The sequence below is a fragment of the Engystomops pustulosus genome, chromosome 6 (assembly GCF_040894005.1).
Source record: "Engystomops pustulosus chromosome 6, aEngPut4.maternal, whole genome shotgun sequence".
Taxonomy (NCBI): domain Eukaryota; kingdom Metazoa; phylum Chordata; class Amphibia; order Anura; family Leptodactylidae; genus Engystomops; species Engystomops pustulosus.
Window position 1 is genome coordinate 154754215 of NC_092416.1, and position 26734 is coordinate 154780948.

General features: G+C 43.3%; 1 protein-coding gene across 1 annotated transcript; it reads right to left on the bottom strand.

The window, feature by feature from the left end:
* UBE2O (ubiquitin conjugating enzyme E2 O) lies at positions 1-24698 on the bottom strand. Its single transcript, XM_072111952.1, has 18 exons — positions 24267-24698; positions 18939-18998; positions 18740-18850; positions 18456-18553; positions 18303-18366; positions 17168-17311; positions 16885-16994; positions 14614-14761; positions 10181-10629; positions 9468-9622; positions 9265-9377; positions 8632-8760; positions 6969-7058; positions 6188-6854; positions 5647-5783; positions 4815-5018; positions 4027-4084; positions 1-2916 (listed from the first exon to the last, which is right to left on the bottom strand). The coding sequence occupies exons 1-18, from the start codon at positions 24615-24617 to the stop codon at positions 2210-2212; spliced, it is 3795 nt and encodes a 1264-aa protein (XP_071968053.1). The 5' UTR covers positions 24618-24698; the 3' UTR covers positions 1-2209.
* Positions 24699-26734: the final 2036 nt, after the last annotated feature.

Consider the following 26734-nt stretch of genomic DNA (forward strand, 5'->3'; position numbering starts at 1 on the left):
TTAAGCAGAGGCATCTTTAATTAAACAATCCTGCAGAATTGTTTTAACATTAAATTAGCAAAAATAAACAAAAATGTAAAAAAAAAAAAAAAAGAATAATAAGTCACACAGCACTATACACACACGTCAGAAGCACCAGCACTCAGAATTTTACAGCATTTGGTTCAAAATTATCTGCTGCCAGCATAAATACTGTACATCTGTCAGAAGCGGGGTGTATAGGTTCATTCCTTACATTTTTAACCCCTTTAGGTCCCCCCCAGAGATCAGACTTCACTATATCTATGGAGCTAATTGAATACATGTGAGATCACGTCCCACCCAACACATTCATTTTCGTGTACATCACCACAGGCGGGTGAGTGATATGCCCAGAGGAGTTAAAATGGTTAAATTAGAAGTTTATAGACGATCTCAGGGGTGTAAGGGGTTGAAAAATGTCTAAAAAAAGACCCCCCCAAAAAAACATAAATAATACAGCGCAGTCTATACATGGTTTATATAACATCCCACAGCTTATGTCTACAAGGCCCGCTCATCACTCATGCTCTCCTCTATGCGTGGTAGTAGTGCTTTATTTTGCGTTATTTTGACCCTTTAAATATTACATACACACAGAGTATAATACAGAACTGCAGAGGGGCGGGAGGAAACCCAACATCACATTAGGGGGAAGGGGTGGCTTCATGTAAACATGCCAAGATGTAAGGCAGATCATACTACAGGCAGGCAAGGGTTAAGGAAAGACGCTGTGGCCTGCGTGGTCTCGTCTTCATGGCAGTGGTTTATTATAGCCGTCGTTGCGGTGTCGGTCTCCCGTTTATTAAGGGGCGGCGAGGACCAGATGAGACAAAGCTCGCGCTCCGTCCCCTGAAATATTAAACAGCCCTGTCCCCATTAATTAGCTTAGAGCGAAGGGACAGGATGATGAGCCAAAGCAAAAAGGGCCTTAACTATTCACTCGCTGGTGGAGTCTGACACCTCGGAGGGTTTTGGGAAACTGTCTCCTCAGGGGTGGGTGGTCTATGAAGATATACAAGTTACCACCAGTATCTTGTGAGGACTATCATAAGGACCACTAGAGGGGACATGGTCCATCTGAAAAATAGAAGTGCATAGATTTCAATGGGAGCTAATTTTCTTCTTAAAGGGGTTGTCAGGATTTACTATTAATAGTTGATCGGTGGGTGGAGGACATCGCCTCTCAGCCATTCAGACTGTACACACAGGGACGTAGAGCTAGAAGTTGGCTCCATGTCTCTGTAGTGGCTGGACATTGTAACTGCAGCTCCAACTCGCATTAAAAGTGAATGGGAGCAATGGCTGCTTAGGGTTTATTTGTTAATAAGGCTCCCAGCAGATCCATGTGGGGTCAGATCTTGGCTTCCACCGTAATCAACTATTGAAAGCCCAAAAGGAATAGACCATCAATGCCAAGTCCTGGGTGGGAATGCAGAGATGGTCACACAACAAAATCTAATCGGCCAGACATAGCCTAGTATAGCACTCACCCATCTATGTCCGTCCCATAGATTTTGAATGTGAATACATTCATTCATTCATTCATTCATTTTAAGCATGGGACCCCATTCTCAAGATAAGTGGGTTGGTGAAACAACCACTTAAAAGACTTCACCTGTGGGACATCTGCCCTCCCTGTGATGCCCCTACCGTAAAGCACTTGCTTGTGATGCTGCAAAAGAGAAGTAATGATTTTCTGATCCCGTACATCTCACATTCGGTAGCTTATAAGCCTAAGGAGAAGAAATTCCCCTACATAAAGAGTGTAGTGACAGACAAGGAGGTAAAGGTCATACGATAAGACAACCCATATAGGGCGAGGGTCTAGCGATGATACAGAGGATACCGATCTTCTTCCACGAGCAATGATGGTGCAATTCTCTGCCCCATAGCAGCAAGGCAGCCCCATGGCGTTACACCAGGAGCAGATAAACTGGACAGAGTAACTAAGGAGAACATCAGAGCATACAGCAACATGTCAGCCATTATTTATAAGGTTACAATCTTATTTGGTCTCAACGTGTACAGGAGACCCTGAAGTTTTGGAGTCTTACATTACCCCAGACCTTTTACTTGGGCCTCGCTTGGCAGTGAAAAGGACGGGGAAGGAAGGGGGAGATAAAGAAGGTGTATGATGAAGTGTGTGGAGGAGGCAGGGGAAAAGTCCTGCCCACCGAGTCCCTCACTTCTACAAGGGTAATGTCAGTCTGCCTGCCCGGGGCTCCACGATGCCGGCCTCTAAGAGTGCAGCCTTGTATTGCCCTAGAACGCCCTGAATGCTTTTGATGAAGCCCTTGGATAGAGGAAACAAGGGGAAGCCGATGTCGGGGTAGCCTCGTTTGTCAGGCAGAAAACTTCGGTAGCTCTTCCTGCGCTTCTTTGGTTTCACACTTGGCAGCGCCCCTCCGGTTGCTCCTCGAGGCTCTTCGGCAGGGCTGCTGGTGTTACTCACCACCACTCCCTTACCTACATTCTCCAAGTCAGAATAACGGGAAGCTTCTCCGGGGGAAACCGTGGAGGCTCCACATCCAGAATCGTCCAGGTCCTTGGAAGTCAGTGTAGGCTCCGGCGTGCTGTCGGTCTCGGTGGGGCTGTAGGGGACTATACAGGGGTGTTCCTGGCCATTCGACATCTCGCTGCTCTTTTCTACCATTGTGTTGGTCTCAAGCCAAGTATTTATCCTGTGAGCTAAACGCCAGCCATTGCTCTGAAAGTGCTCCAGGATCTCCTGCTGGAAGACTTCCACAGGTCTCCTCAACATCTGTGTCATGGACTGGACCACACGGATGAGAGCCATCTCATTGTAGCAGCGACTATTCTCATAGCCTTCTTGCAGACCGCGGTCACTATCGAAGCCCGCTTCATTATAGTACGGCTCGTTCACCAAGATCAGGCCTGAGGATGACCGGAAAATGTACAAAAAAAATTTTGATTAATTCATCAGTCATGGTCATGCTCTCAACACCAAATTGTTAAGGGGAACCTGTCATCAGATTCTACCCCATTAAATGTCTAACCCCCTCAGGTAGGGAACAAAATGTCCCTTTTAGAATCTTGTACGTTAAATCCCAACCAATTACTGATAGAAAAATATCCTCTAAAGTCCTAAGAAAATGAGCAGAAAAGAGACATATTTTGCTTGGGAGGAGTCAAGTTCAGAGGCTGCAGGGGAAGTGTCCCTTCAGATGCCCCCATCTTCTGTTTTATAGAAGCAACAAACATGCATGTGTCATATTAAACATCTTTTAGATTGCATCAGGCTTGTTCTGTGAGCTACAGATATAGAAAGTTAAAAGGTATCGCTCTCTCTGGTTCACATTCCCAACTATGTCTAACTGCCTGTATCTCTGTTCTGTAGCTCACAGGACCACAAGCCTGATCTGATCTTAAAGATGAGATTCTTATTTTTAATATGTTTCTGGGGTCTAAAAAAAACAAAGATAGAGGCGTCTGAACTGACACTTCTCCTTCAGCCTCAAAACTTGACTCATCTCAGTTCATTTTCACTTGACTTTTGAGGGGGCACTTACTCCTAGATCCAGGCACCGTGACCGTGTTAATCTTTTATATTGGTTATCCGAGACCTGCTTCCTCATAAAAGAAACTTTTAAAATTATGCTAATGAGTCTGAGGGGGTTTTGGAGGTTTTTTTTTTTTAACAGCCCCTCAGTGTACAGCCCCAATGAGCAGAGCTGGTCTCGCCTCCCCCTGCACTTCATGCTGCTGCTAGAGGGAAGTGGGAGAGACATGATCTGCTCATTGTAACAGCTGTAGCACTAAGGGGCTTTGGAAACGCCCTCCAGAGCCCCTTTAGCTCATAATTTTAAAAGTTTATTTTGGAAGGAAAGAAGCCAGGTATAACAAATTTAAGAAAATTACTACGCTCACTGTGTCTGTATCTATAAGCAAGTGTCCCTGGTTTATCCTGCTAGATCTTGATGATTGATTTCCTTTAATGAAGCAAAATCTGGTAAAAGTTTCCCTTAAAGAAAGTTTTAAGCCCACCTTGGATGGAAATGAGGACCTGAAGAAGACTAGACTTGCTTGTCCATCTCTCTGTGCCCTGTTTAATTAAACATAAACATATAATTTAAGACAAATTAACATTTTGCTATATTGCAGAAAAGAACATGATAATGCCATGTGGACTGATCTGAGTAGCTGCTTAAAAAAGGGTTTCCTAGGACTCCTAGTGATAGACCTTTAAATTAATAGGTGTCTGACACTTGGGACCCCTGCAGCCCTTCAAACTAATTACTGCTTGCACAGGACTACACAATAAATAGTGGCTGCGTTTGGTATTGCAGCCCAAGCCTATTTACTGCAAACAGACAATGGAACTAATGCAGGTGACTTCATTGGCCTCACTAGAACTGATCTGTGGGTTGCCCACTGCAAGACACCCAGTGATTTATCCCGAAAACCTAACTTTATGTATGTAGAACTTTATGCACAGAAAATATACATATGAAGGCAAATCCTATTCACACTGTAAAGGGGTAGGATTTAAGAAGACGAAAAAAAGTCCCTTGATAAAGGGGTCCCTGCTGATCCTGCAGTGAAGATTTTAGGCATATAATTCATACTATTGCCGCTCTTAGCGGTGACGTTTATGTGTAGGGCTTGTGAGTGCTGACATCTGCAATCCCCTGTGGTGGTTGTATGAATGATGTATATGACATCCTCGCTGCAGGACCATCAAGGACCACCAGGAGATGAAAACTATAGCATTCAAGGAATTACAAGGAAACCCCTTTAGCAGTGTAACAAAGACAATGTATAGAACCAATTACCTTCCCTATCCAGGTGCCCAGGAGACTGACACACACTTTCCCATTGTCATATAGGTTCGGATTCAGCCTTCCACTACACTGGGACAGGTAGCGGAAAAGTGGTGGCACAGCGGGATAGATGTTGGGAAGCTGAATGTCAAACAAGAAGAGGCCGTCCTCATACGGGGTGCGGGTTGGACCTTTAATAAAGGCAGAAAAGAGGTCCTACAAAGAAAGACACAAAACAAAGTGAACAGGGAGCAATATTCAATATTAACCCCTTAACGCAAAAAAGACGTTCCTGAACCTCCTGTGGCAGAGGGGGAGTATGAAGTAGGCTCCCGAACTGAGCCCTCTTCATACTCAGCGGGTGTTTGCTGCACAATGGAGCAAACACCCGTCGCTAACACCCATGATTGGTGCCAGCACCGTTAAATAAGAACTGAGGGGTCATGGGACTTGTAGTTGTAGATGGTGGCCATCTTGGAGATAACTCCACCTACTTAAGAAAGCCCATAATATTTTGTGTATCATAGAAGCAAACCATTTCATCTTTGTTTTGTGATTATTGATATTGAGTTTTGTTGCATTCATTTATTTATAGCATTATGAGTTTTGTATCAGACATTCATATTTATCAGGAATACCCCTTTTAGGTTTTGAATTCTGAATAACTGAAAAGTAAGAGAATAGAAAGAGTTTCATCCTCTGAGGGATGCTGGCCATCCAGGCCTGTGGACCTGAACCTCCTTAATACTAGCATACTCAGAGTGGTACAAAAGGTCTAACAATAACCAAAATCTACTGAATTACCACTGATAAAGAGCAACATAAGAACTCTGCCAGGAGTTACCATTCTGTCCTCAAAGGTCTTGACCATGATGCCATCTGGAAGGGATGTGGCCAGAAGAGCCATTTCCTTGCGCACGGTGCTGAAGAACTTCTTTGCTTCTGGTGCCTGGAACTCCAGCTTCTTGAAAGCATGGCTCTCTGCAGAGAGAAGAGAGTAGTGTAACTACATAGCCATCTATAGCGAGTCCATGTGATCGGGAGGAGACTTCCGACAAAATTGGATTTGATTTTATGGTCTTGCTATGTGACAAGTAGGGGGCAAACATGAAAGAACCCATATTCCACCCATGTACGGATCTCCTGGGACAATACCCAACATTGCAGCTTTGTATGGTCAAAACTGCTGACAAATTTCTTTGACCAAGGTGCCATAAAGCATCTATAAGAATGACTAGAGTTTGATTATTAACACTTTATTACGGATATAGCAAATGATTTAGAGGAGCAGCTCAAATGCCATTCAACCCCCATAATCTGGAGGACAACAACCCTTTATACAGGAATTTGGCAATGACAGGTATCACTACAACCCGGTTACTTACCAGGTGCGGTCTCCAGCACAGAGAACACCTCTCCTTTAGCACTAGTGAATATGACACCAGGTTTTCCTCCACACTGCTGGCACAGGACTGGAGTGTCACTCGGCCATTCAGATCGGACTGGTGTCTGTGCTTCAGCTTTCTCTTCTTTTTCCGCTTCTGGTGCGGATTCCATCTTCTCCTCCTCCGCAATGGCCACATTATCAAGCGTCTTCTTCAGATTTTCTTGCAACTTCTTGATATCATCCAAGAATTTTTTTTCTCTAGTAAACTTCTCCGGCTCAGCAATGGGCGATGTTGGAGAACCGGTCAACAGCTGCTCCACAGTCATATTTTTCAAGCTTTCAAGAATCTTAATAGCCTCTTTTAACTCCTTGAAGCTCTTCACCATTCCTTCCTTCTCGTTCACCTTTACCCCTAAAGCGGCGGCGGCAGCACTGGCTTCTGCGTTTTCTGCTTCAGGAGGTTGCGCTTGCTCTGCGGATGCGCTTGGATTTGCTTCCTCTGCTCCTTCGACCACGATACGCGAGTGTTCATCCTCCGTCAGGCCGTTGTCCGTCTCCCAGCTGTCGCTGTCATCTTCCCACTCATCAGAGGAGGCGCCGCTAGTGGTGCTGTCCACCGAGTCGTAGAAAGATTCCTCCAATTCTGACTCTACGTTGTACAAGTGCTGAGGAAGGACATAAAAGGCAATCATTTATTTTCTAAGTAGACCAGAGCTATATAGCATAGATATCATAGCTATGTAGACCACATGTCCAGAAGATGGAATAAACTCACTTACCTGTGGAAGGACAATGGTCCTGGAATTGTCAGCCCAAATCACTTCTACTTTACTACTGACGTCAACATGAGCAACTTGTCCAACAGAGGGCTGGAAAAAAAATAAATAAAAAAATATTCTAATTAGAATATTTAGAATACACCATACACATAAGAGGAGTGAAAACGGACAACCATCTATGTATTCATTACGTTTATTTACCAAAATTATTGAAAGGTCAAGTCTCAAATTCCTGTACACAGAATGTAACAATAATCTAGTAAACAAAAGTGCTAAAGTGACATAACTATAATGATCACGTCCTGTAATATATAATTCCACATCACATTACGACTATGAGTCACAGCAATCAAAGATTGGGTCATAAAACATGGACAACATGTACACAAGACAAGGTAAGTATGGAAAAACAGAAGATTCAGAAAGTAAAGATTATAACAATTCTTTAGGGATTAAGACACACCAAAAGAAGGGTATGGAAAGGGTGGGTGAGCAATCAGGGTAAATGCGATATACCCCAAGTCAGTAATGAACAATAGTTAAATACTTATCCAGAGAATCAAGGAATTCAATCCAGGGAGACCAGATCTGGTAGAATAGTGGTGAGTGGCATTTCAGACATTTGGTCCATGAACCCCTCATGCACATCTCCAGGACTTCTCCCGAGCTGCACCAATTCTCTGGAATGCCGTACCCCAGCCTATCAGACTAACACCCAACTTCCAAAGCTTCAAACATTCTCTTAAAACCCATCTCTTTAGGCAGCCTATCACACTCACTAACTGCATGATATGTCAACCCCCTGTTTACTAATCCATCCTATGTCCCATTTCCTGTCTGTGATGGGGCAAACACCAGATACCGACCTCCAGGCTTCTCTGCAGTACCACGGACTTTGGACTTTGTATGACTTAGATAATGGCTGCTGGCTGATTAAAGCAACAGCATTTTTATTTCTTAAAATTATTTTGTACTGTTCCCTTATAAAGAATGGCTGGACCATTATACAAGCTCTTATACCTCTTGTGTCACCCCATCATCCTGAGACTGTAAGCTCTTGTGTCACCCCATCATCCTGAGACTGTAAGCTCTTGTGTCACCCCATCATCCTGAGACTGTAAGCTCTTGTGAGCAGGGCCCTCACTTCTATTGTTTCAGATGTCTGTTTGTAGTCGCTAATGCATTAATATAAGATTATTTTGTATTGTACCTTATATACTACTGCTAATGGTGGAGGAATCCAGAACCGTAGTAAAGCTTCACCGCTACCTGTTTAGCGCAGACCACATGAGACCTGCTTATAATGTAATTTCTAAATATTTACAGTAGCTCCAAAAAAAGGGAGTCTCGAAATGTTATGTTTGTCTCTAATAGAGGCAGAAAGTAAACCTTATCTCTTATCTGTCTTCTGCCCATCTTCCAAGTCTAGGAGAAAGTAGTAAACATGTCTTATCTTTTACAACTTTCCTGAGAAGGAGGGGGGGGTTGTTACACTAGTTGCATCGGGAGGGAATATGCTTTTTAGCCAAACATGTTTGACTGAACTGCAGTATTTTTAATTGATAATAAAAGATTGGTTGCCATAGGCAAAACAGCGCAGCATGAGAACAGGCTTAATAGGATCCCAATCTTAAAATCCCTATGTCAGAATATAACTGGTTACCTGGCTGCCATCTGCGGCTACATCTGGGTCTGAACTCCCGATACGGATCACAATATCTGTAGCTCGGAAGCGGAAGTCTGGATGGTCAGCAATATCATAGACACTAACATCATCTTCTTCTCCGACAACCTAAAATATTAAGTTTTCATTTTTAGACCATTAATGGTAAAGGCCTCAATTTATACAGTCTATATACTGAACATTTCCTAGAAGGCTACATTCATATCATAACAAATTCAATAAACATACTCATAGACATCTACTGGTAGGTGAGGGCATCCTTTCTGCCTGCACAGTATATGTCACATCTACAGGTTTCCATCCTGCCCAGCGATGTATTCGCTCAGTGGAGACCATGCAACTAAAGGGGGGCGGATGCAACTATGTATGGCATCCATCCCAGTCTTCCGATGAGATTACATTCTGGAAGGTCCCCAGTCCCGAAACTGTCCATATAAGGACAGTTACATCACTTGTGAGACACCGGCTTTCGGTGGCAGGCAGAGGGTGCCGAACCACACAATGCATCCCATTGCATGTGCATACTGTGGGATGTGCTCTAACCCTTCCATTATTAGTAAATTGTGTATGTTAGGTGTATGGTGTATGTTAGTAGAACAACTTCTCCCTTACCTCCACATCATTTCCTGCAGGATTTAACTTGATCCATTTTACAACACACGTGCGCCCTGTGTGATCTCCAGACTGTACTACACCATAGATGCTAGGGTCCTGCAAAGTGTGTGCTATAACAGAATGAAGAAACATCATTAGGGATAGAACATTACTGCCATTACAGAAGGTCAGAACGGAGCAGGAGGAGGTCATCTACTCACCTCTTTTATCCACCACAAAATCTCCTGGGCAGAACTCATTGTTGTCCAAATGCTGAATAGGAATCAGTTCATTTGAGTGAATGTTGGTTTCTACGGTTCCATCTTGCCACATGACGTCTGCTGTTGTCACGGTGGTGAGAACTTCAACGACCACCCTGCAGGACAAGTGTAAGAAGGTACATAATGCATCATAAAGGTGTGTATTAAGGGGCTTTTGCACTTCTTGCACCTATGCTTGCTAGTGGTTCAATTGTTAGGACCCGCAATTCACATGAAGAATGTAATTTTTTGCAGAATGAGATGACAATGATCACTTTTTTAAAGTTTCTTTTTATAAAAGGTCTTGTAAAATGGCAAAAAAGTGGAGTTTCAGACATCTGGTCACTTTATTCTGTTACGAGGTTCCCCGATGGAAACAGACACCTCTAGGGTACTTATACACTAGGGAGTCCGATTGTCCCTACAATATACTGCAATACTACTGAATTGCAGTATATGGCAGTTTTGCCACCACCACATTGTTACAGTCACAATCTGAGCCAATATGTTGGTGCCCACACGCTGACGGCTTTCATAAGCTTCTGGCAGCATTGCAATCGGTGCCAGCACTGATCTAGGGTGTTAGCATTCACCCATGCTCTATTCTCCCCTTGCCATCTTCCGACATACTATCATGGCGGTGTATAAAAAGGGGATCTCCCCCACTTACAAACCTGTCCCCCGTTTTAAATTCTCTGTAAACCTTGCTCTTCTTTTTCTTTTTGTGCTTCCTTTTCAGGTTTCGTATGGATAGGGGAATACTCTTCTTACGGCCAGGCCCACTGCCACTTTTTGAGGAGGTGGTAGAGCTCGCTGAGGACGTTACAGAACACGTGTCATCAGTATCTTCTAACCCTTCATCGTCAGCGTCCTGATCGCGGGGCTTAAGGGGCAAATCCTGAAACATCTCATGGACGTTTCCCAGCAGCTGATCCTGCACAGAACATCCTTCCGTGTCTGCCGCGTTCTTTACTTCCTCTTCACCTTGCAAGACATCTTTCTCATTCATCTCACTGGATGGAAGGTTAACAGAGTTTCTTTTGAGTAGATAAGCTGGATTGGCCGGTTCCTGAGTACATGAGATGATCTTTACAATTTGCTTCTCCCGTAACTTTTCTGTTTGCTAAAAAGAAGATCAGAAAATAAATGGGCATATTATTAAAGTTTATCTAGAAAAACACTAGGGGGCAGCATACACACATTACATCGATCATGACGGAACTTGTTGATGTTCAAGTGATTGAACATCTCATATGTAGGAGTATGTCTTTTTGTCCTGTTGTCTTTAATCTTCAGATAACTTACTGTGATCTAACCAATCAGTATTTGGGGTGAGGTTGGGACTAGAGTGGTAAGTGTTGATCATACAATTATTAATGGGTTGTCAGACTGAAAAATGATTGAAATAGCCTTATGATAGGTTATCATTTAGAGCCTGTATGCATACCTCCCAACATTTGTGAAAGGGAAAGAGGGACAAAATGGCAGCGTAGCGTGCCGCGGCAATCCCCCTAAGCCACACCCCCAATCACTCCCGGGCCACGTCCCAAATTTTAGCCATATTATAATAATAAAAATCATCTCAATAAAAAAAATAAATAAATAAATAAATAATCCTCATTGGGATTTGAACCTAGAACCTGCAGGGTCCATGAACAATAATGACACAGCGCCCCAACCAACTGAGCTATGACCTCTGTGATTATCAAGGTTTAGAATTTTGGTAACTAAGAACTGTGACTGCTACTGTTACACTGTGGCACAGATTTAATGCCTTGGTATATAGGGAGGGATCTTCTCAGAGATTATTGTAATTATTGCGATTATTATTATTATTACTATTAATAATAATCGTCTCCATAATAATAAAATTTATAACAATAATAATCTCAATAATTACAATAATAATCTGAGAAGATCCATCTCTATCAGTGCAGTAAGTCTGTGTCACAGTGTAACAGTGGCAGATAACACTTCTTAGTTACCAAAAATCCTATGATAAGTATCACCTGGCTTATAGCTCAGTTAGTTAAGGCTCCTGTCTACAGTGCAGAGGGTCCCAGGTTCGAATCTCAGCCTGGGGTAAACTATTTAATTTAATTACTGAGCTTAGATATAAATACTGAGCTTGTGTCTGGGGAAGCCCTGGAGACCATATATGGACAGATGCTGATCTGACCTGATGACGTGGTCCCTGCTCACTGCTAACCCGACACTTCTCTGAAAAGGATTCCCTGCCCGATGTCTGCTCTGGGGAACCCTAGGAGATGCAGTGACCATATATGGATAGAGATCTGAAGCTGATGACGTGGTCCCTGCTCTCCGCTAACCCGACACTTCTCTGAAAAGGATTCCCTGCTCGATGTCTGTACAAGCCATTCTGTACTATGAATTCTGGCTTTGAAAGTATTTACTATGCGAACACAGCGCCGGGACGTGGGGGGAAAATCCGTGACAATCTCATAGTTGCCCATGACGCGGGGCTGAGGTAAGAAAAACGGGACTTTCCTGGCAAAATCGGGATGGTTGGGAGCTATGTGTATGGGTCTCACACCTAGGTCCTGTACTGATCAACTGATATTAGCAGTGTATGGAGTCAGAAGACAATGTATAGTGACTGTAGCTTATATGACACTGCACGGCATCTTCAAAATGTACAAATCGTACAGCTCCTGCCTTCATATACTCTGCTATCATCACCCGAGCGATGGCAGCTACCCAATGTACGACCAACCCTATGACCACTTTCACACGGTCAGTAATTCATCAGTATTTTGCAATTCATGGTAGAACCTATAAAGAGAAAAGGTAGTATTATGGAGTGTTTGAGTCCACTCCTGGTTTTGGCTTATAAATACTAATGCAAAATTCTGACAGCGTGAAAGTGACATAAAAGTCCAACAAATGTTAGTCTCTAATGACCGTTTTTTAAGTCACCCAAAAAAAAAAAAATTACATAAAAATTACAGAAATTTCATATTTCAGCACAAGTGTATGACTGTGTGCTGACTATATTTCACGGGCTAACTACAGTGCAGAGGAAAGGACAGTACAATGTTGCTACTACTGATGTTTCCTACAATGCATCCTCACTATGATCATACTACAATGCATCCCCACTGTGATGTATACTATGATATTCAAAATCCCATCCTGTGTACTGTAGTCAATATGGGCAACCAGGCCAGCACAGTCTGTGACTCCCATTGAAGTCCCTGTGGCCTTGGGTCCATGTAATGTCTAATAAACCACTACCAGTATATTGTCCATTGAACACCTTCTACATCATGTTTCTTTCGCGGTCCAGTGTGGTGACATCAGACAGAAAATGAACTTGGAAGTGAAATGTAAATTATGAAGGCGGAGAGTTTTACACTAAAGTCAAGCTCTCTCTGGGTGCAGGATCATCAATTACAGTGAAGGGGCACTCTGAGACAAAGACATCACTAAGCAGGTCTCTATTACGTCAAAAATGTTTACTTTTTTTTTCCATTGATTGTGCTGCTTCTTATCTCTTGCCTCATCAACCATAGCGTTACAGTGTTCGTTTGTGTTCTATTAAGATATTGTCTTGTACCTAATTAAGAGACCTGAGTAGTCTCAAGAGCTTGCAAATAATAAAAGGTATCAACAACTGAGGGACTCAACTTCCATCTATTTAACTGCTAGCTAACATGGTACAAAGAATCTTTAACCCCATTTGAAGTATTAGTACATCACACGTCGGGTGTGGGTGTATGCAAAGGGCTCACAGGCTGAGCCCTCTCCATACAAGGTGGGTGTTTGCTGCATATTGCAGCAAACACCCACCGGTAAGACCTATGATCGGTGCTAGCACCGATTGTGAGTATTAAGCCTTTGATAGAGCCTGGTGGCATTAAAAAGCCAGAATCACATGGGCGCCGCCATCTTGGATTAGATCGGTGCGCCCTGTAATGTCAGCGGGATGTGTCATCTTTGTAAGACCCGAGGCTGTATAGTTTCCGGTCATTTGTTACCATGTGCAAGTGGCATGAGTAATGGCATGGCATGACTGTAGTATGGTACGATCAGACAATCTAGGGTTAAAGCACCCTCGGGGGACTGAAAAAAATAAACAGTAAAAATCATAAGCATGTTTGGTATCACCGCGTCCCAAAATGTCCAATCAAAATATAATAATCACAGTTATTCACAGAGTTTAACCCCATAGTGGAAAATAGTGCCCAAAAATCCAGAATGGCACTTTTTCCCCATTTTGCAACATAAAACATTTAATAATAAGTGCCCAAAAGAGCGCTACCATTTTGAGGACTGTACAATGAAAATTTAATCTGATATTGCAAAAAAAAAAAATGACACCTCAGACAACTCCGTACGCTGAAATATGAAGAAGTTATTAGCGACAGAAGATGGCAAAATAAAGATTTTTTTTGTACAGAAGGTTTTCATTTTTAAGTGTATTAAAAACACAAAAACCTATACTATAATGTGATCGTAGCGACTCAAAGTATAACGCGTCATTTGGGTTGCAACATGAAAACTGTAAAAAAGAAAGCCCACAAGAAAATTACGCACACGCAGTTTTTCACAAATTTCACAGCATTTGGAATTTTTTTCCCAGTACACGGCATTGAATATTAAATACAGTCAGAATGAAGCCCTGACACAGCACTTCATATGGAAATTTTTTTTAAAAAGCTAGATTTTTTTTTTTTTTATTGTAGGTGGTGAAAATGGAAACGCAAAATTGAAAAAAAAAAAAAGCATCTGTGGGAAGGGGTTAATAATCACAGGAGGCTATCAGTGGTGACTTCATTGCTAAATTCTCCGCCTCCTTGACTTTTTACAACCAATTTACATCTCACAGCAATGTAGATTTTCTGAATGATGAAAAAAAACTTAATTTGGAAGGTGTAAAGTTACTAGATAACATACTGGTAATAGTTTATTAGGCCAATTTCTGATGACAGGTTCCCTTTAATAGGAGAATTCCAGTCAAAGCCAATTCATTGAATAATGCATGGTGCAGGTGATGCTCCTCCCTTAAAGGCCCTGCACAAGGTATAATTCAACGAATCAGCATTGAGCCGGAGTTCAAGATATCAAGTACCTAAATACTACATACCTTTCGAGAACTAGTCACCTCCCCAAGGAGACAATTCTTTAAGCTTTCACATAGGATTTTGGTGGGTTCTACAATGGTAGGGAAAATGTACAGACAGCGTTCTCCCAGCTGCCGCTGTGTGTGGTCAAACGAGCCGAGCCTCTTTACCCTTATATATGGGAAACAGAGAAATCAGAATTAGTGTTCTGGATTCTGAGAGTCAACGTGAAAACATACAAAATGTAATAAATTCTAACAAAAAGGGAAAAATTCAGAGGGACCTTCCATCATGCATGCATTACAAGCACTTTATTCCCCTGATTGGACACTGCAAGAACAGAAGTGAGCAAAGACAGGCATTCCCCCATCTTATGGCAGGGCTCCCCGTTATCATAATCTGCTAGATGAGGGGCTTCTCGTTAAAAAGCAATAGGTAGACCCTCTCTTAGTTCAGTCACCCACTTTTATCCCATTTAACTACCAGCCTCCTCAGAAACGATATGAAATGTCCTTTCTAGAATTTTCTCTTTTATGTGAAATCTCAACTGCATATCTATAAGAAAAATCTCCTCCAAAGACCAAGTCATGTGAAAATGAGCAGAGAAGAGCCATATTTCCGCCAGAGAGGAGTCAAGTTTAGAGGCTGAAAGGGGAGTGTCACTTCACATCAGCAGAAACATCTCTGCTGGTGTCACATTAAAGAATCTCATCTATCAGATTGCGTCAGACATGTGGTTCTGTGATCTACATAACCAGAGATACAGACAGTTTAAAATGAGAGATGCAGATAAAGATCTGGTTCCCACCAATCTAGTCTGTATTTCCTGTTTTCTGTATCACAGAACCACATGGGGTCTAAAGGATAAATTCTTATCTTTAATATGAAACTAGCACCATGTTCTAGGCGCTACAGAACTGAAAATGGGGGCATCTGAAAGGATTTATCTCAGTCAAAATAGGACTTAAAGGAAATCTACCATTTGCTTTCATGCATTATGAACCAAACATGCCATGGGAATGCTGTAACTACTCTGATGCAGAAACATATCTTGTTTAATCCCCAAGTTGAGCAAGATATGTTTCTGCATCAGTGTAGCTACAGTATTTTTAAGGTATATTTGGTTATAATGCATGAAATCTAATGGTAGATTTCCTTTCACTCATTTTCATAAAAGTTAAACTGAAGTTCATAAACAAGAGGGAATTCTAGAAAGGACATTTCACCCACCTACCTTAGGGGACTGGTAGTTTAATTGGGTAAAATCTGGTGACAAACTCCCTTTAAAGGGAAAAAAATAAAAAATAAAAAAATAACACAATAAGCTTAACTAAATACTTTCCCATAATATAAGTATGGTCACAGTAGGTTTCTCTTCCCCATGTGCTTAGCTAACAATCCCAATACAAGCAAAGGGCAGGAAGAGATTGTCCCATCTTGTGTGATATACTATTATGTTTTGGGAAGAGGAAATTTGAGCACACCGACACAAAGATCAGAAGGGATAAACCAAAAGAAAGTGAACATTTAAATGCAAAGATTCATGGCAAGAAGTCAAGGTGTTATGCCATACATCACACATCTATGTATGAGGGAGAGGGCGCATGGATGTTGTAATAGACGGCATGCTGAACATACCAAAGGAGCTGTCACATGAAAAGGAAATCTTCCATCAAAATCCAACATAATAAACCAGGGGTAATGTCTTCTTATAGCTGTTATCCATGACTTCCTGCTAAAATCAACTTTCAGAATGATGCCAACGAGTTTGAGCGGGTACCCAAGCCCCTCTGATCTGGCTTACACTGTCTCACCCTGCTCCCTCAGCACAGAATATAGCAGGAAGCGCTCATTAGCAACATTTTACAAGTTGATTTTAGAAGGAAGGAGGCCATGGATAACAAATTTGAGAATCTATGAGTAAGTGTCCCTGATTTATCATGGTGGATTGTGATGGTAGATTTCCTTTAGGCTATATTCACACACACGTATGGGGGATTTATATACAGTGTATATACGTCCCCCATAGCAGGCAATGGGCGTGCGGCACCGTACCGCTCTGTAGCCGGGAGAAATATAGGACAAGCCCCCCATCTTTCACCGGGATACGGCGCTGTGCACCATATATTACTATGGAGAGGGGCAGGGGTAACGAGCGCTCATCCCCTCCTCCTCTCCCCAGCGCCGACGTGTGCTATGGTACGGTGGGTACACATCTGTGTGATTGTAGCCTTAACATGATCATTATACAGTGGGAAATAAAGACATGGTTACACACAGCAGCAACTACTCACTTGTGCAAGTTTTCTTGTGTTATAACAGACGATGGTGGGTCCATAGAATCGGTACCCCCAAGACAAAAGCTTTTTGTAATCCAGGTTACTCTCAGATCTGTTACTTGCACCTGGATAGAGCACAACAAGATACTGTGAGAAGATGAATGTATGGCGGATGTGATGTGAAGGTACATGTTAGTAAGCAGAAAACACCAAGAACATGACTGCAGGCATGCAGCGTACAGCCTTGTAGATAGGGGGCAGTAGAGGTTGGAGAAAAATTGGACCTTATAGTACGCACCTCTTCAACACCCACACGAAATTTACTCTTGGCGCTCAGGACGGGTTTGACGCCAGATAGCCACTGAACGTTAGAAAAGACTTTGGAAGGACCAATGAGCACTTGCCCAGGGTAGAAGCCATAAGAGTCATCAAAAAACAGGCCCTAAGTATGAACAGAGACAAACATGAGCGGAGAGGAACACATACAGCCATTTGCTCTTATTGTAGAGTTTGATGGTTCATACACAATTAAACCTTTGAGTAGCAGAATTATTTGTGGGTCGGGGATTCTCAAGAATAAGATGTCCATTGGATTGATCTTTAATATTATAATATTGGGGGTCGGACATTCAGAAACCCCTCTACCCCAAACGCATGGTGCGACAGGTCGTACATGTGCACCGCTGCTCCATTCATTGTTTATGAATCTCCATAAACCAAAGATGAATAGAGTAACAGGTGCATGTGCCACTGGCCACTCTGTTCACCTGGGGTACAATGGACCCCTGTTATCGTGATCTGTGGAAGTTCCACCACTGGGCCTCCCACCAATCTGCTAGTTATGAGGATACGGGAAAACCTAAAATTTCACTTTAGTGGCCCGTTCACACTGATCCAACACTTGGCCAATGCACTGATCAGTACCCTTATACAGAGGGACAGAGCAGATTGATCCCTTGTAACTGTATCAACCAGAGGCCTCAACCACAGTCACTGCGGTCAATGAAAGTGAATGGGAGCACGGCTGGATGATACTGGGACACAGTGACCCTCTGTATACATCAGAGATGAACAGATGATCAGTGCTGGGGTCAGCCCCTACCAGTCAGATTTTGTTATATACACAGTCTACATGTACAGCAGAGTCTTTAGATTAGAAATTAATTGATGTAATTACATTACTGTGCATTAAAGGGGATGTCCAGAACATGTCAACATGTCTGCGTTGAAACATCATCATTGAAATGTAGGGAATTTTTTTTAAACAATTTTTACCAAAAATGTCATTGGCTGATCTATCCCTAAAATTTTTCTGTGACTTTGAAACTAATGATCTATCCTTCCACTGGTCACTAGTGTCAGACATCCTGCATCACCCCTTTTCTGGAAGAGGTCACCAAGCTGTGATGCTATAATAGAGGGAGAATAGTTACCGAGTCACTGGCTTGGGGACAGACGTCATACAGCTTAGAGGCATCTTCTGTGCTCATGGAGCACCTGTAACAAGAGAATAACAGGCATTAACACCACAGAGAATGACAGATATCACATGACCGGACAAGGACCCGATTCACAAATACACCTACCTGGCTCCATTAGATAATTTTAGGATTACTTGGTTTTTCAGGTCATAAACTTTGCCCAACCAGCAGTCATATGCAATGTAATCTCCATACATGATGGGCTGCAAAGACAACGTAGAGGATGAGAAAGATTAGGCAGGGGGAGTTCTGTAATGGATCCCATGGTATCTGACCCACATCCAGCATGGGGTAATGCTGAATACAGCTGACAGGAGCAGTCACATGACAAGTATATACCTATACATGTAGACAGCTTTATCATATAGGACAAGTTCAAGACATCTTACCCATATGTGCTGCAGGTCCTTGCTGTTAATGGGATTAAGGAAGCAGTTTGTCCCCACAACTTTCACCATACAATCTATGTTCACATCAATGACTGTGCCGCACTGACTGTCCTGTAATGGAGCAACAAGGAGAATCCTCAAGTATTCAGAAAATACAGCACATGCAGATCTGGTGCACTAGCAATGGACAAATAGTTACCTTTGAACTTAAGCGACGCACAACATCTCTGGGCACCAATGACCTGTCCTCTAGTTTCAGCTGCAAGACAAAAAAAAAAGAAGAGTTATATAGCAGTGATGAAACTTATATAGGTGGTCCCCCCATAATGACTTATCCGCAGGGCAAGTAAGAAGTGTTCAATCTCTGGGCTTCCACTGGGACCTCAAATCACAGGAATAGGGTCCTGTACTTTATCATCAACATCGAGGCAATGTGCTAGTGTCACCAATGCTCACTTCGAATAAGAGACAGAGGACCCCATCCTCATGATCTGTGGCCAGGACTCCAATGAACTGAAGCTCATCGCGGGTCCTATGGATAGGGAATACTTTCAAGGGTTTGACAGCCCCTTTAAGCGCTGTCCTACACAGGCCATCAATGGTAATATGTTTTGGACACCCCCCAATGTAATGCTGACCTATCCTAAGGGATATCTCAAAGGGATAAGGGAATCTCAAATTTCCTTTGAGATTAAACAAGTCAATAACAGGACAGTCATCTTCTATATATAGGTAGCGATTCATACAGATGAAGCAGAGACGAGCAGTTTATCACACCTGCCTAGGTAAGTCGCAGTGCATTCCTGTGTAGTACCAGAGAGGACACTGTAATTTGCATATAGGGGTACTAAATACTGGGTATAGATGTATGGACAGTAATGACTATAATATAGGTGGCTTGGGCGGTAACCTGGGGCCCAAACTTTCTAGGGGGCCCATGATCACTCTAACCACACACCAAATTTTATACTGAGAAGCAGCTTCACCAATGAAATCCTCCTAATCTGTTCCTACTCTAAATACACACGTATTCAAGAGTCATTTCAGGACCTTTGAATGTCTTTCAAAGGTCCTAAAACTGCAGATTGAAATCAGGCAGAAGGGACACATCCTCTATTCCATCAGAAGCTGATTCGAGTAACAGATGTAGGGAGTGATTTCAGACTTGTAGGGGCTATAATATTTATACAGCCCAGGGCATATGGCAGACTCAATCCACTTCTGTTTATGGTCACAGGTAGCGATGTCACCCATAGAGATTAATGTGTAGATATCAGTGGCCATATGACCTTCGTAACTCTAGGTGGGGGTCATGTCCGACGCTGTTCACATAGGAACTTCTCAGAACATAGTAGACAGCACAATACCCCCCTCACTATAGTAACCCATGACATCCTACATATACAATGGCTTCTTTTTTACAACCCTAACAAAAAGGTGAGCAGCTCCCCATTATCTGGCCGGTTCTCTCTAGAACTGCTGACTGCGTTACTCATAGTCATTCCTATGTGTGAAAGTCCTGGCGCTGCTAGAGCTGAACACATGGGCCTCCTGCCAGAACACTCCTAGTATACAATGCAGGCAAACTGCATCAGAGGAGAGCACCCCACCCTCCCTGTGTGAACACGTGCCATACCGCTGCACAGAAAACTCCTATCATGCTCCAATTACCCTGCAAACACAACATATGGGGTTGTCTTGTCTCCTGCATTGGGGTCTCCACTATTATACATCTGCTATTGGGAGGGAGGGGTTCTCCTGTATTAAAGGTCTGCATTGGGGTCTTCAGTATTATATGTCTGCTCTGGAGAGGGGTATCCAGAATTATCGTCTGGTTTTGGCTTTGTATTTGTAGTCTGCTCTGGGGTCTGTATTCGTTTTTGGCACATCTAGGGTGCTGGTTACTACTGCGGCCCCCTAAATTTGTGTGGTCTGACAATGCGACCCTTGGACTGATAAAGGTACAATCACTCTACAGGACTCCTAAGGCTCCTCCCTCTTTTAGAAGCCCACCCATTGTCAATTTCCCAAGTACTATCATAAATGCAAATTTGCCAACCTCTATGATAAGACCACCCCCTAGAAGACCTCCTGTCCACCTATAGAATAAGCCACTGGTGGAACCTCCAGCGATCAGCCGTAATCTGTGGAATATCCCTACAGCACCCTCACAGGAGAGATGAAGAATTACAATATTCCAACTAAGAGGCACTTGGCACAGATGAGTGACCTGGCATGTGGCTCAGCCAAAATTCCTGGACTGGTAACTGTACAGGGACCTGACATGGAAGGTTGGGAGCCTAATGACTAAGGATGGGAAAAGAGGGACTGATTATGACCCTGCTTGACCTAAGCAAGGAGACAGGAGTCGCTTCCAGTAAGGAGGTGTATGCAAAGCAGTGTAAGGCACAGACACACCTAACTCTGTAGGGTACTAATGTCATTTTTCCTCTTTTAGTTAAGAAAACTCCTCAGAATGGGCGCCCCAGGACCCTCATCCAGTGATCAGACCCCCAGCAAACATACACTGATAAGAAATAAGTGTTTGCTTAGTGATAACCGTGTATTGACCACTGGTTGCAGACGCCCACCACTAGGTGCCCGTGGGGGTCTGCAGATGTATCTGCAGTGTATAATATTCATTTTCATGCAATGTCACTGTGGGAGAAACAAAGCATTGCCGGACACGCTGTAAAATCAATGGGAGCCCATCGATTCCTGTGGTTACCTGCAGCACTCCAAAACTTAGAGCTGGGAGAGAACAGAGCGGACGCTTCCTATAATAGCTCAACATGAAGACCTATTTATACACAAGGTACCTGTCTATTATACACCCTCCAAATGTTTACCTCCCCACAGTAAACCTTGACAGCTGTCACTGTAATCACAACCTACATGGAAATTTGTAACAGGATTTCTGACGAAAGTAAAGATTGACAGGACTCCTAAAACATACTGAGTCCCGATTACCCCATGCACACACCGTGATTGACCCGCCCACACACCGTGATTGACAGCTTTCACAATATCAGTATTTGTACACAGACAGCTGTCGATCACTGTGTGTGGGCGGAGTAATCTGGACTCTTTGAAATCATTGAAAATGTCACAAAATTTTGCAAACCCAAATTTCTTCAATGCAATAATCATACAGTCCACTGCACAAAATCATAGCATAAAAGTATAAACACCCTCTAGCGAAAGGTACCACAAGTTTGGTGCCAAGGCTCCATTGTAGGACCCCTGATATATTCCTATCTTAAAGGGGTCTCATTCCTGAGAACCCTGTGTTTTGGGGGCTGAAGGGGAGGTGGATATAATGCATAGAGATCTATGGGATCAGGACCCCAGCAGGAGCTCAGACACAGGGGGTGGTCTTGTAAGGAAGCGGCGCAGCACGTGAAGAAGACAGTGATAAAATATTAATGTATGAATAATAACTAATCCTGGAGCGGCGCAGTGTGTAAATCATCATGTTCATGAGGCTGCACATAAGGACAGGAGGAGGGCAGACGCTGCCTCTATTGATGTGGAGGTTTCCGCACACCCATGTTATCGGCGTGCACTGCAATGTACCGTTATCCCCCACCCAGTCTGTTAACCGCTTCCTCCCCATCTTCTAACATTAGACCTATTGTATCCCTAACGGGAAGTGATCTATAGGGGATCTGTGTAATGACATCCAATCTGCTCCATCTGTCACAGGCATAAAGGCCGGGGTGTGTGACCTCATACGTACACGTAATCTGCACCATCCAGATTCACAAGCCAAAGGTTGACATTTAGTAGTCGCCCCTGGGATTTCATCCTCCCAGCTAATTGCCAGTGAAAGCCCCCCGGCAAGTGTCATTGGCAGACGGGCGGCCCTGCTTTCTGGGTCTGGCATAAACCCCAATGGAAATAAAAAAAGCATACAGAACATATAAATACCACTATACAACCAGGAAATAGGGAGGATATAGTGGTCAACTACGTGGATGTCCAATAACTAAATTACAGGGCCTAGGGAAGAATAATCATGCTGCTGTGGAACTACAACTCCCAGCATGCTGACACACAGTTACACAATGTTTGAAGTAGCGTTGCAGTCTCAAATAATCCCCGAATTCTGCTTATCTGCAATGGCCATCCTATATAACCCTCTGAGAGCATGCTGGGAGTTGTAGTTCACAACGACGGCTTCTGACTCTTGGCACATCCAATGTCAGCAATATGCTATAATTCCAACAAAGCTTTCATAATCCTGTATTCTAGTAATCCTGAACAAATAGCCTGTATAGTGTGGGGCTGGCAGGGCATGCTGGGAGTTATAGTTACATACCAATGACTAATAAACCTTGCCATATCTTGCTCCAACATCGGAAGCCTCTATAATCTGACCAATCCTTTGTCAGGGCATGTTGGTAGTTGTAGTGTCACATTGCAGATGGCAATGTTTGACGACCATAGGAATATCTATAATCTGACCAAATCTTTCATAATCCAGTTATTCTACTAATAGTTATAGGTGTCATGTCACAACACCAGGAATGAAGATGGTTGCTAAAAATAGGAATCATCTATAATAACCATATTGTTCCATAATTCCAGTAATCTCAAATACCCAGTATAGCTTGCGGCTGAGATTTGTAGTCATATTAATGGTAATGGTTGCTGACCACAATAGGAACCATCTATAATCTGATGAATCCTTTCACACTCCCATTATTGCAGTAATCTCTAGTTCACTCCAATAAATTCCCTGTGGAGGTCAGGGCATGCTGGTAATTGTAGTGTCACCGCAGCTGGGAATATTTGCTGACCACCATAGGAATCAGGTCTAATCTGACCATGATAATCTGGCTATTCTAATAATCCCTCCAAAATAACATACAGTTATACCGTGATGTACAGAAATAAGGATGGTTGCGGTCCCCTGCACCAAAGAGAAATCAATTATAATCTGATCCCATTGTTCCATAATCTCAATGTAATACCCTGTATAGTCTGCAGCTGAGATTTGTAGTGCCACCATCAATGCAGATTTTACTGACCACCGTGGAAATTATTTCTGATCTGACGAAACCTGTGATAATCTGGTTATTCTACAGGGAATGTATTTTCACCACGACAGGACGGGAATACAGACGTTTTATAGATATATAATATATAATCTGATCATCTTCTTCCATAATCCCATTATTCTTGTAATCTCACAGTGATACCCGGTATCCCCTGCATCTGAGACTAGTGTCACAGTAAAGGCAATGGTTTCCAATTGTGTATAATCTGAGGGAACCTTTGGTAATCCGGTCATTCTAGTAATCTCTATTATAGTTATCAGGGTATGATGGGATCTGTAGCATGTACACTAAATGGCACAATGCACATATAATCTCCATAGATGCCTCTCTAATCCTATCATTTCGGTAATCCCTGTCCCCATCAACCACAATATTGGGGCAGATCACGATGTTTTGTAGTAGGATCATTAGCTATGATGGTGATGGGTAGGAGCGATCCGCCCGATCACTGCGCAGTCCGTTACCTTGGTCTCCTTGACGTCCTGCCGGATGCCCTCTGGGTACCACTGCACCCGCACGTAGCCGCGCTTCAGGGGCCCGAACCTGCTGGCCTCCCCCCCGGCAGTGTCCGAGCCCGGGCTGCCCTGCTCCCCCGCAGCCGCTCCGCCTCCTCCCTTCCTCCGGCCCCCGCCGGCCTCTTCTTCCTCCACAACCTCCTCTTCTTCGCTCTCTGAGTCCTCCCCGTGGATGAGCCGCACCAGGCCGAACCGGCTCTGCCCTCTGTACGCGCCGAACACCAGGTCATGGGAGAAGAGGAGCCGCTGGGAGCCGTCACTGCCGGCCACTGGGGACGGGGGCTCCGCGCTATCCGCCATTATTGTTGTCCGGAAGAGAACAGAGAAGCTGCCGCCGGCCTGGGCGGTTACCAAGGAGAGAACGGCGGAAGAGCGAGCTGACGTCACGGCGCCCGACGTCGTTACTAAGGCGCAGGGATGCTGTTGCTGGGGTAACCTGTGCTCTGTTACCAGGGACCAGAGCATTGGAACTGGGAACAAAAGGAGCCCTGGTGTGCGCATGCGCAGCGCTGCTCAGTAATGGCCGACTACACAGCACACTGCACCCAGAGTCATAACAGATACAAAGGAAATCAAAACCCATCATGATAAACCAGGGCCATTACTAATAGGTCCAGTGACTGTGGTCATCTGCTTATATCTGTTATCCATTTCTTCCTTCCTTCTAAAATACACTTTAAAAATTATAAGTATAAGCCAAAAGGGCTCTGGTTGGTGTTAGCAAAGCCCCGTTAGGTTATAGCTTCACAGGATGTTACACTGCGCAGATGCACTTCCCCCTCTCACTCTATGCGATAACATTCGGCACCCAACCTGTAACGCCTGTGATTTGTCCCCGATTGCGGGCGATAACAGTTTAAATGGAAAAGTCACTAGCAACATTTAAATTACCTGCGGGTGTAGGACATCGGCACTAACCTGCTGGCGGCCGTCGCCATTTTGGGGAGGGTTTTGACAATCCCCTCTAATGGTGGTTGGTTTGGGTTCGGGTCCACTCAACACTATTGCTTACAGTGTAACAGCCTGTGAAGCTATTGCGCAAAGGGGATTTGGTAACACGTCCAATGTCTTTCTGACTCATTAGCATAAATTTAAAAGTTGATTTTAGGAGACCATGGATAACAAATATAAGAAGATTACCGCAGTCATGGCGCATGGTATTTTATGGTTGAAGTGATTACCACCTCTGGTAGGCCCAACACATGCCAGTCCGACACTGATGATACACTAAGGAAGCAACATAACTGTGTAAAATTTGTAACTTATTATCTTTCCTGTTGATAAAAGATACGTTAATAATAACTTGTGGCCAATGATAGTTGAGAATTGTACATGTCTTCTAATAGAGATGAAGTGGTGTAGTGCCCATACATCCACCTCTCCTTTCAGATATTACATGGGAGTCCTGTTCTTTTAATTATGTGGTTCCACTATTCAGACATCTTCCCCATGAAGATTAAACTCCTTCAATTGATGCTATAAAATAAACGTCCCCATGACCAAAGCAGAATGACTTGTTGGCATCCTCCAGGCACTCAGCTTGTGGTCATGCGCCCATCACCCCATGTGCTTCCAAGTTTTTAACTGAACTGCTGCTTGAAACCGGAAGACCTACAAGAAGACCCCCTGGAGTTCCCAGGGTTTTCAGCTTTAGGGATTTAAGCCCCTCCACCGTATTACAAATGGCACTTAGTCGGTAGGGGTCCTCTTACACAGTATACACCATAGTTCAGAAGATATGCTTCTGGATCCAACAATCGGAAGCATCTATATAGACGAGACTTCAAATTTGACCATCAATACTACAAACCATACCTAGATTGACCCTATACATGATATATCTTATATGTCTCACGCAGGGGCGGACTGGGAATTTAAAATGGCCCTGGAAAAAACTGTAAAAGTGGCCCCATTTTATGGGCGGAGTCAAAACAAGGGGGTGTGGTCAGAAAATGTGGGTGGGGTTATAACAGACAAATTGTTGGTAGATGGCCTTAACGCAAAACAAGAACATCTTTTACTAGTAAGTGAATCTGATGTGCAAAGAATGTGACCTGTCGATCAGTAAATGATGCAAACACACGACCCGGTAAGCCTTATATACCTTTCCCCTATGTACAGGAATATAACTACTATAATACTGCCCCCTATGTACAGGAATATAACTACTATAATACTGCCCCTATGTACAAGAATATAACTACTATACTACTGCCCCCTATGTACATGAATATAACTACTATAATACTGCCCCCTATGTACAAGAATATAACTACTATAATACTGCCCCCTATGTACAAGAATATAACTACTATAATACTGCCCCCTATGTACAAGAATATAACTACTATAATACTGCCCCCTATGTACAAGAATATAACTACTATAATACTGCCCCCTATGTACAAGAATATAAC

Coding starts and splice junctions, on each gene's coding strand:
- UBE2O (XM_072111952.1), bottom strand. CDS start 24,617: ATGGCGGATAGCGCGGAGCCCCCGTCCCCAGTGGCCGGCAGTGACGGC. Junction 8,761..9,264: donor CTGCAGGAAATGATGTGGAG/GTAAGGGAGAAG, acceptor TTAATATTTTAG/GTTGTCGGAGAAGAAGATGA. Junction 6,855..6,968: donor GGACCATTGTCCTTCCACAG/GTAAGTGAGTTT, acceptor GTCCTTCCTCAG/CACTTGTACAACGTAGAGTC.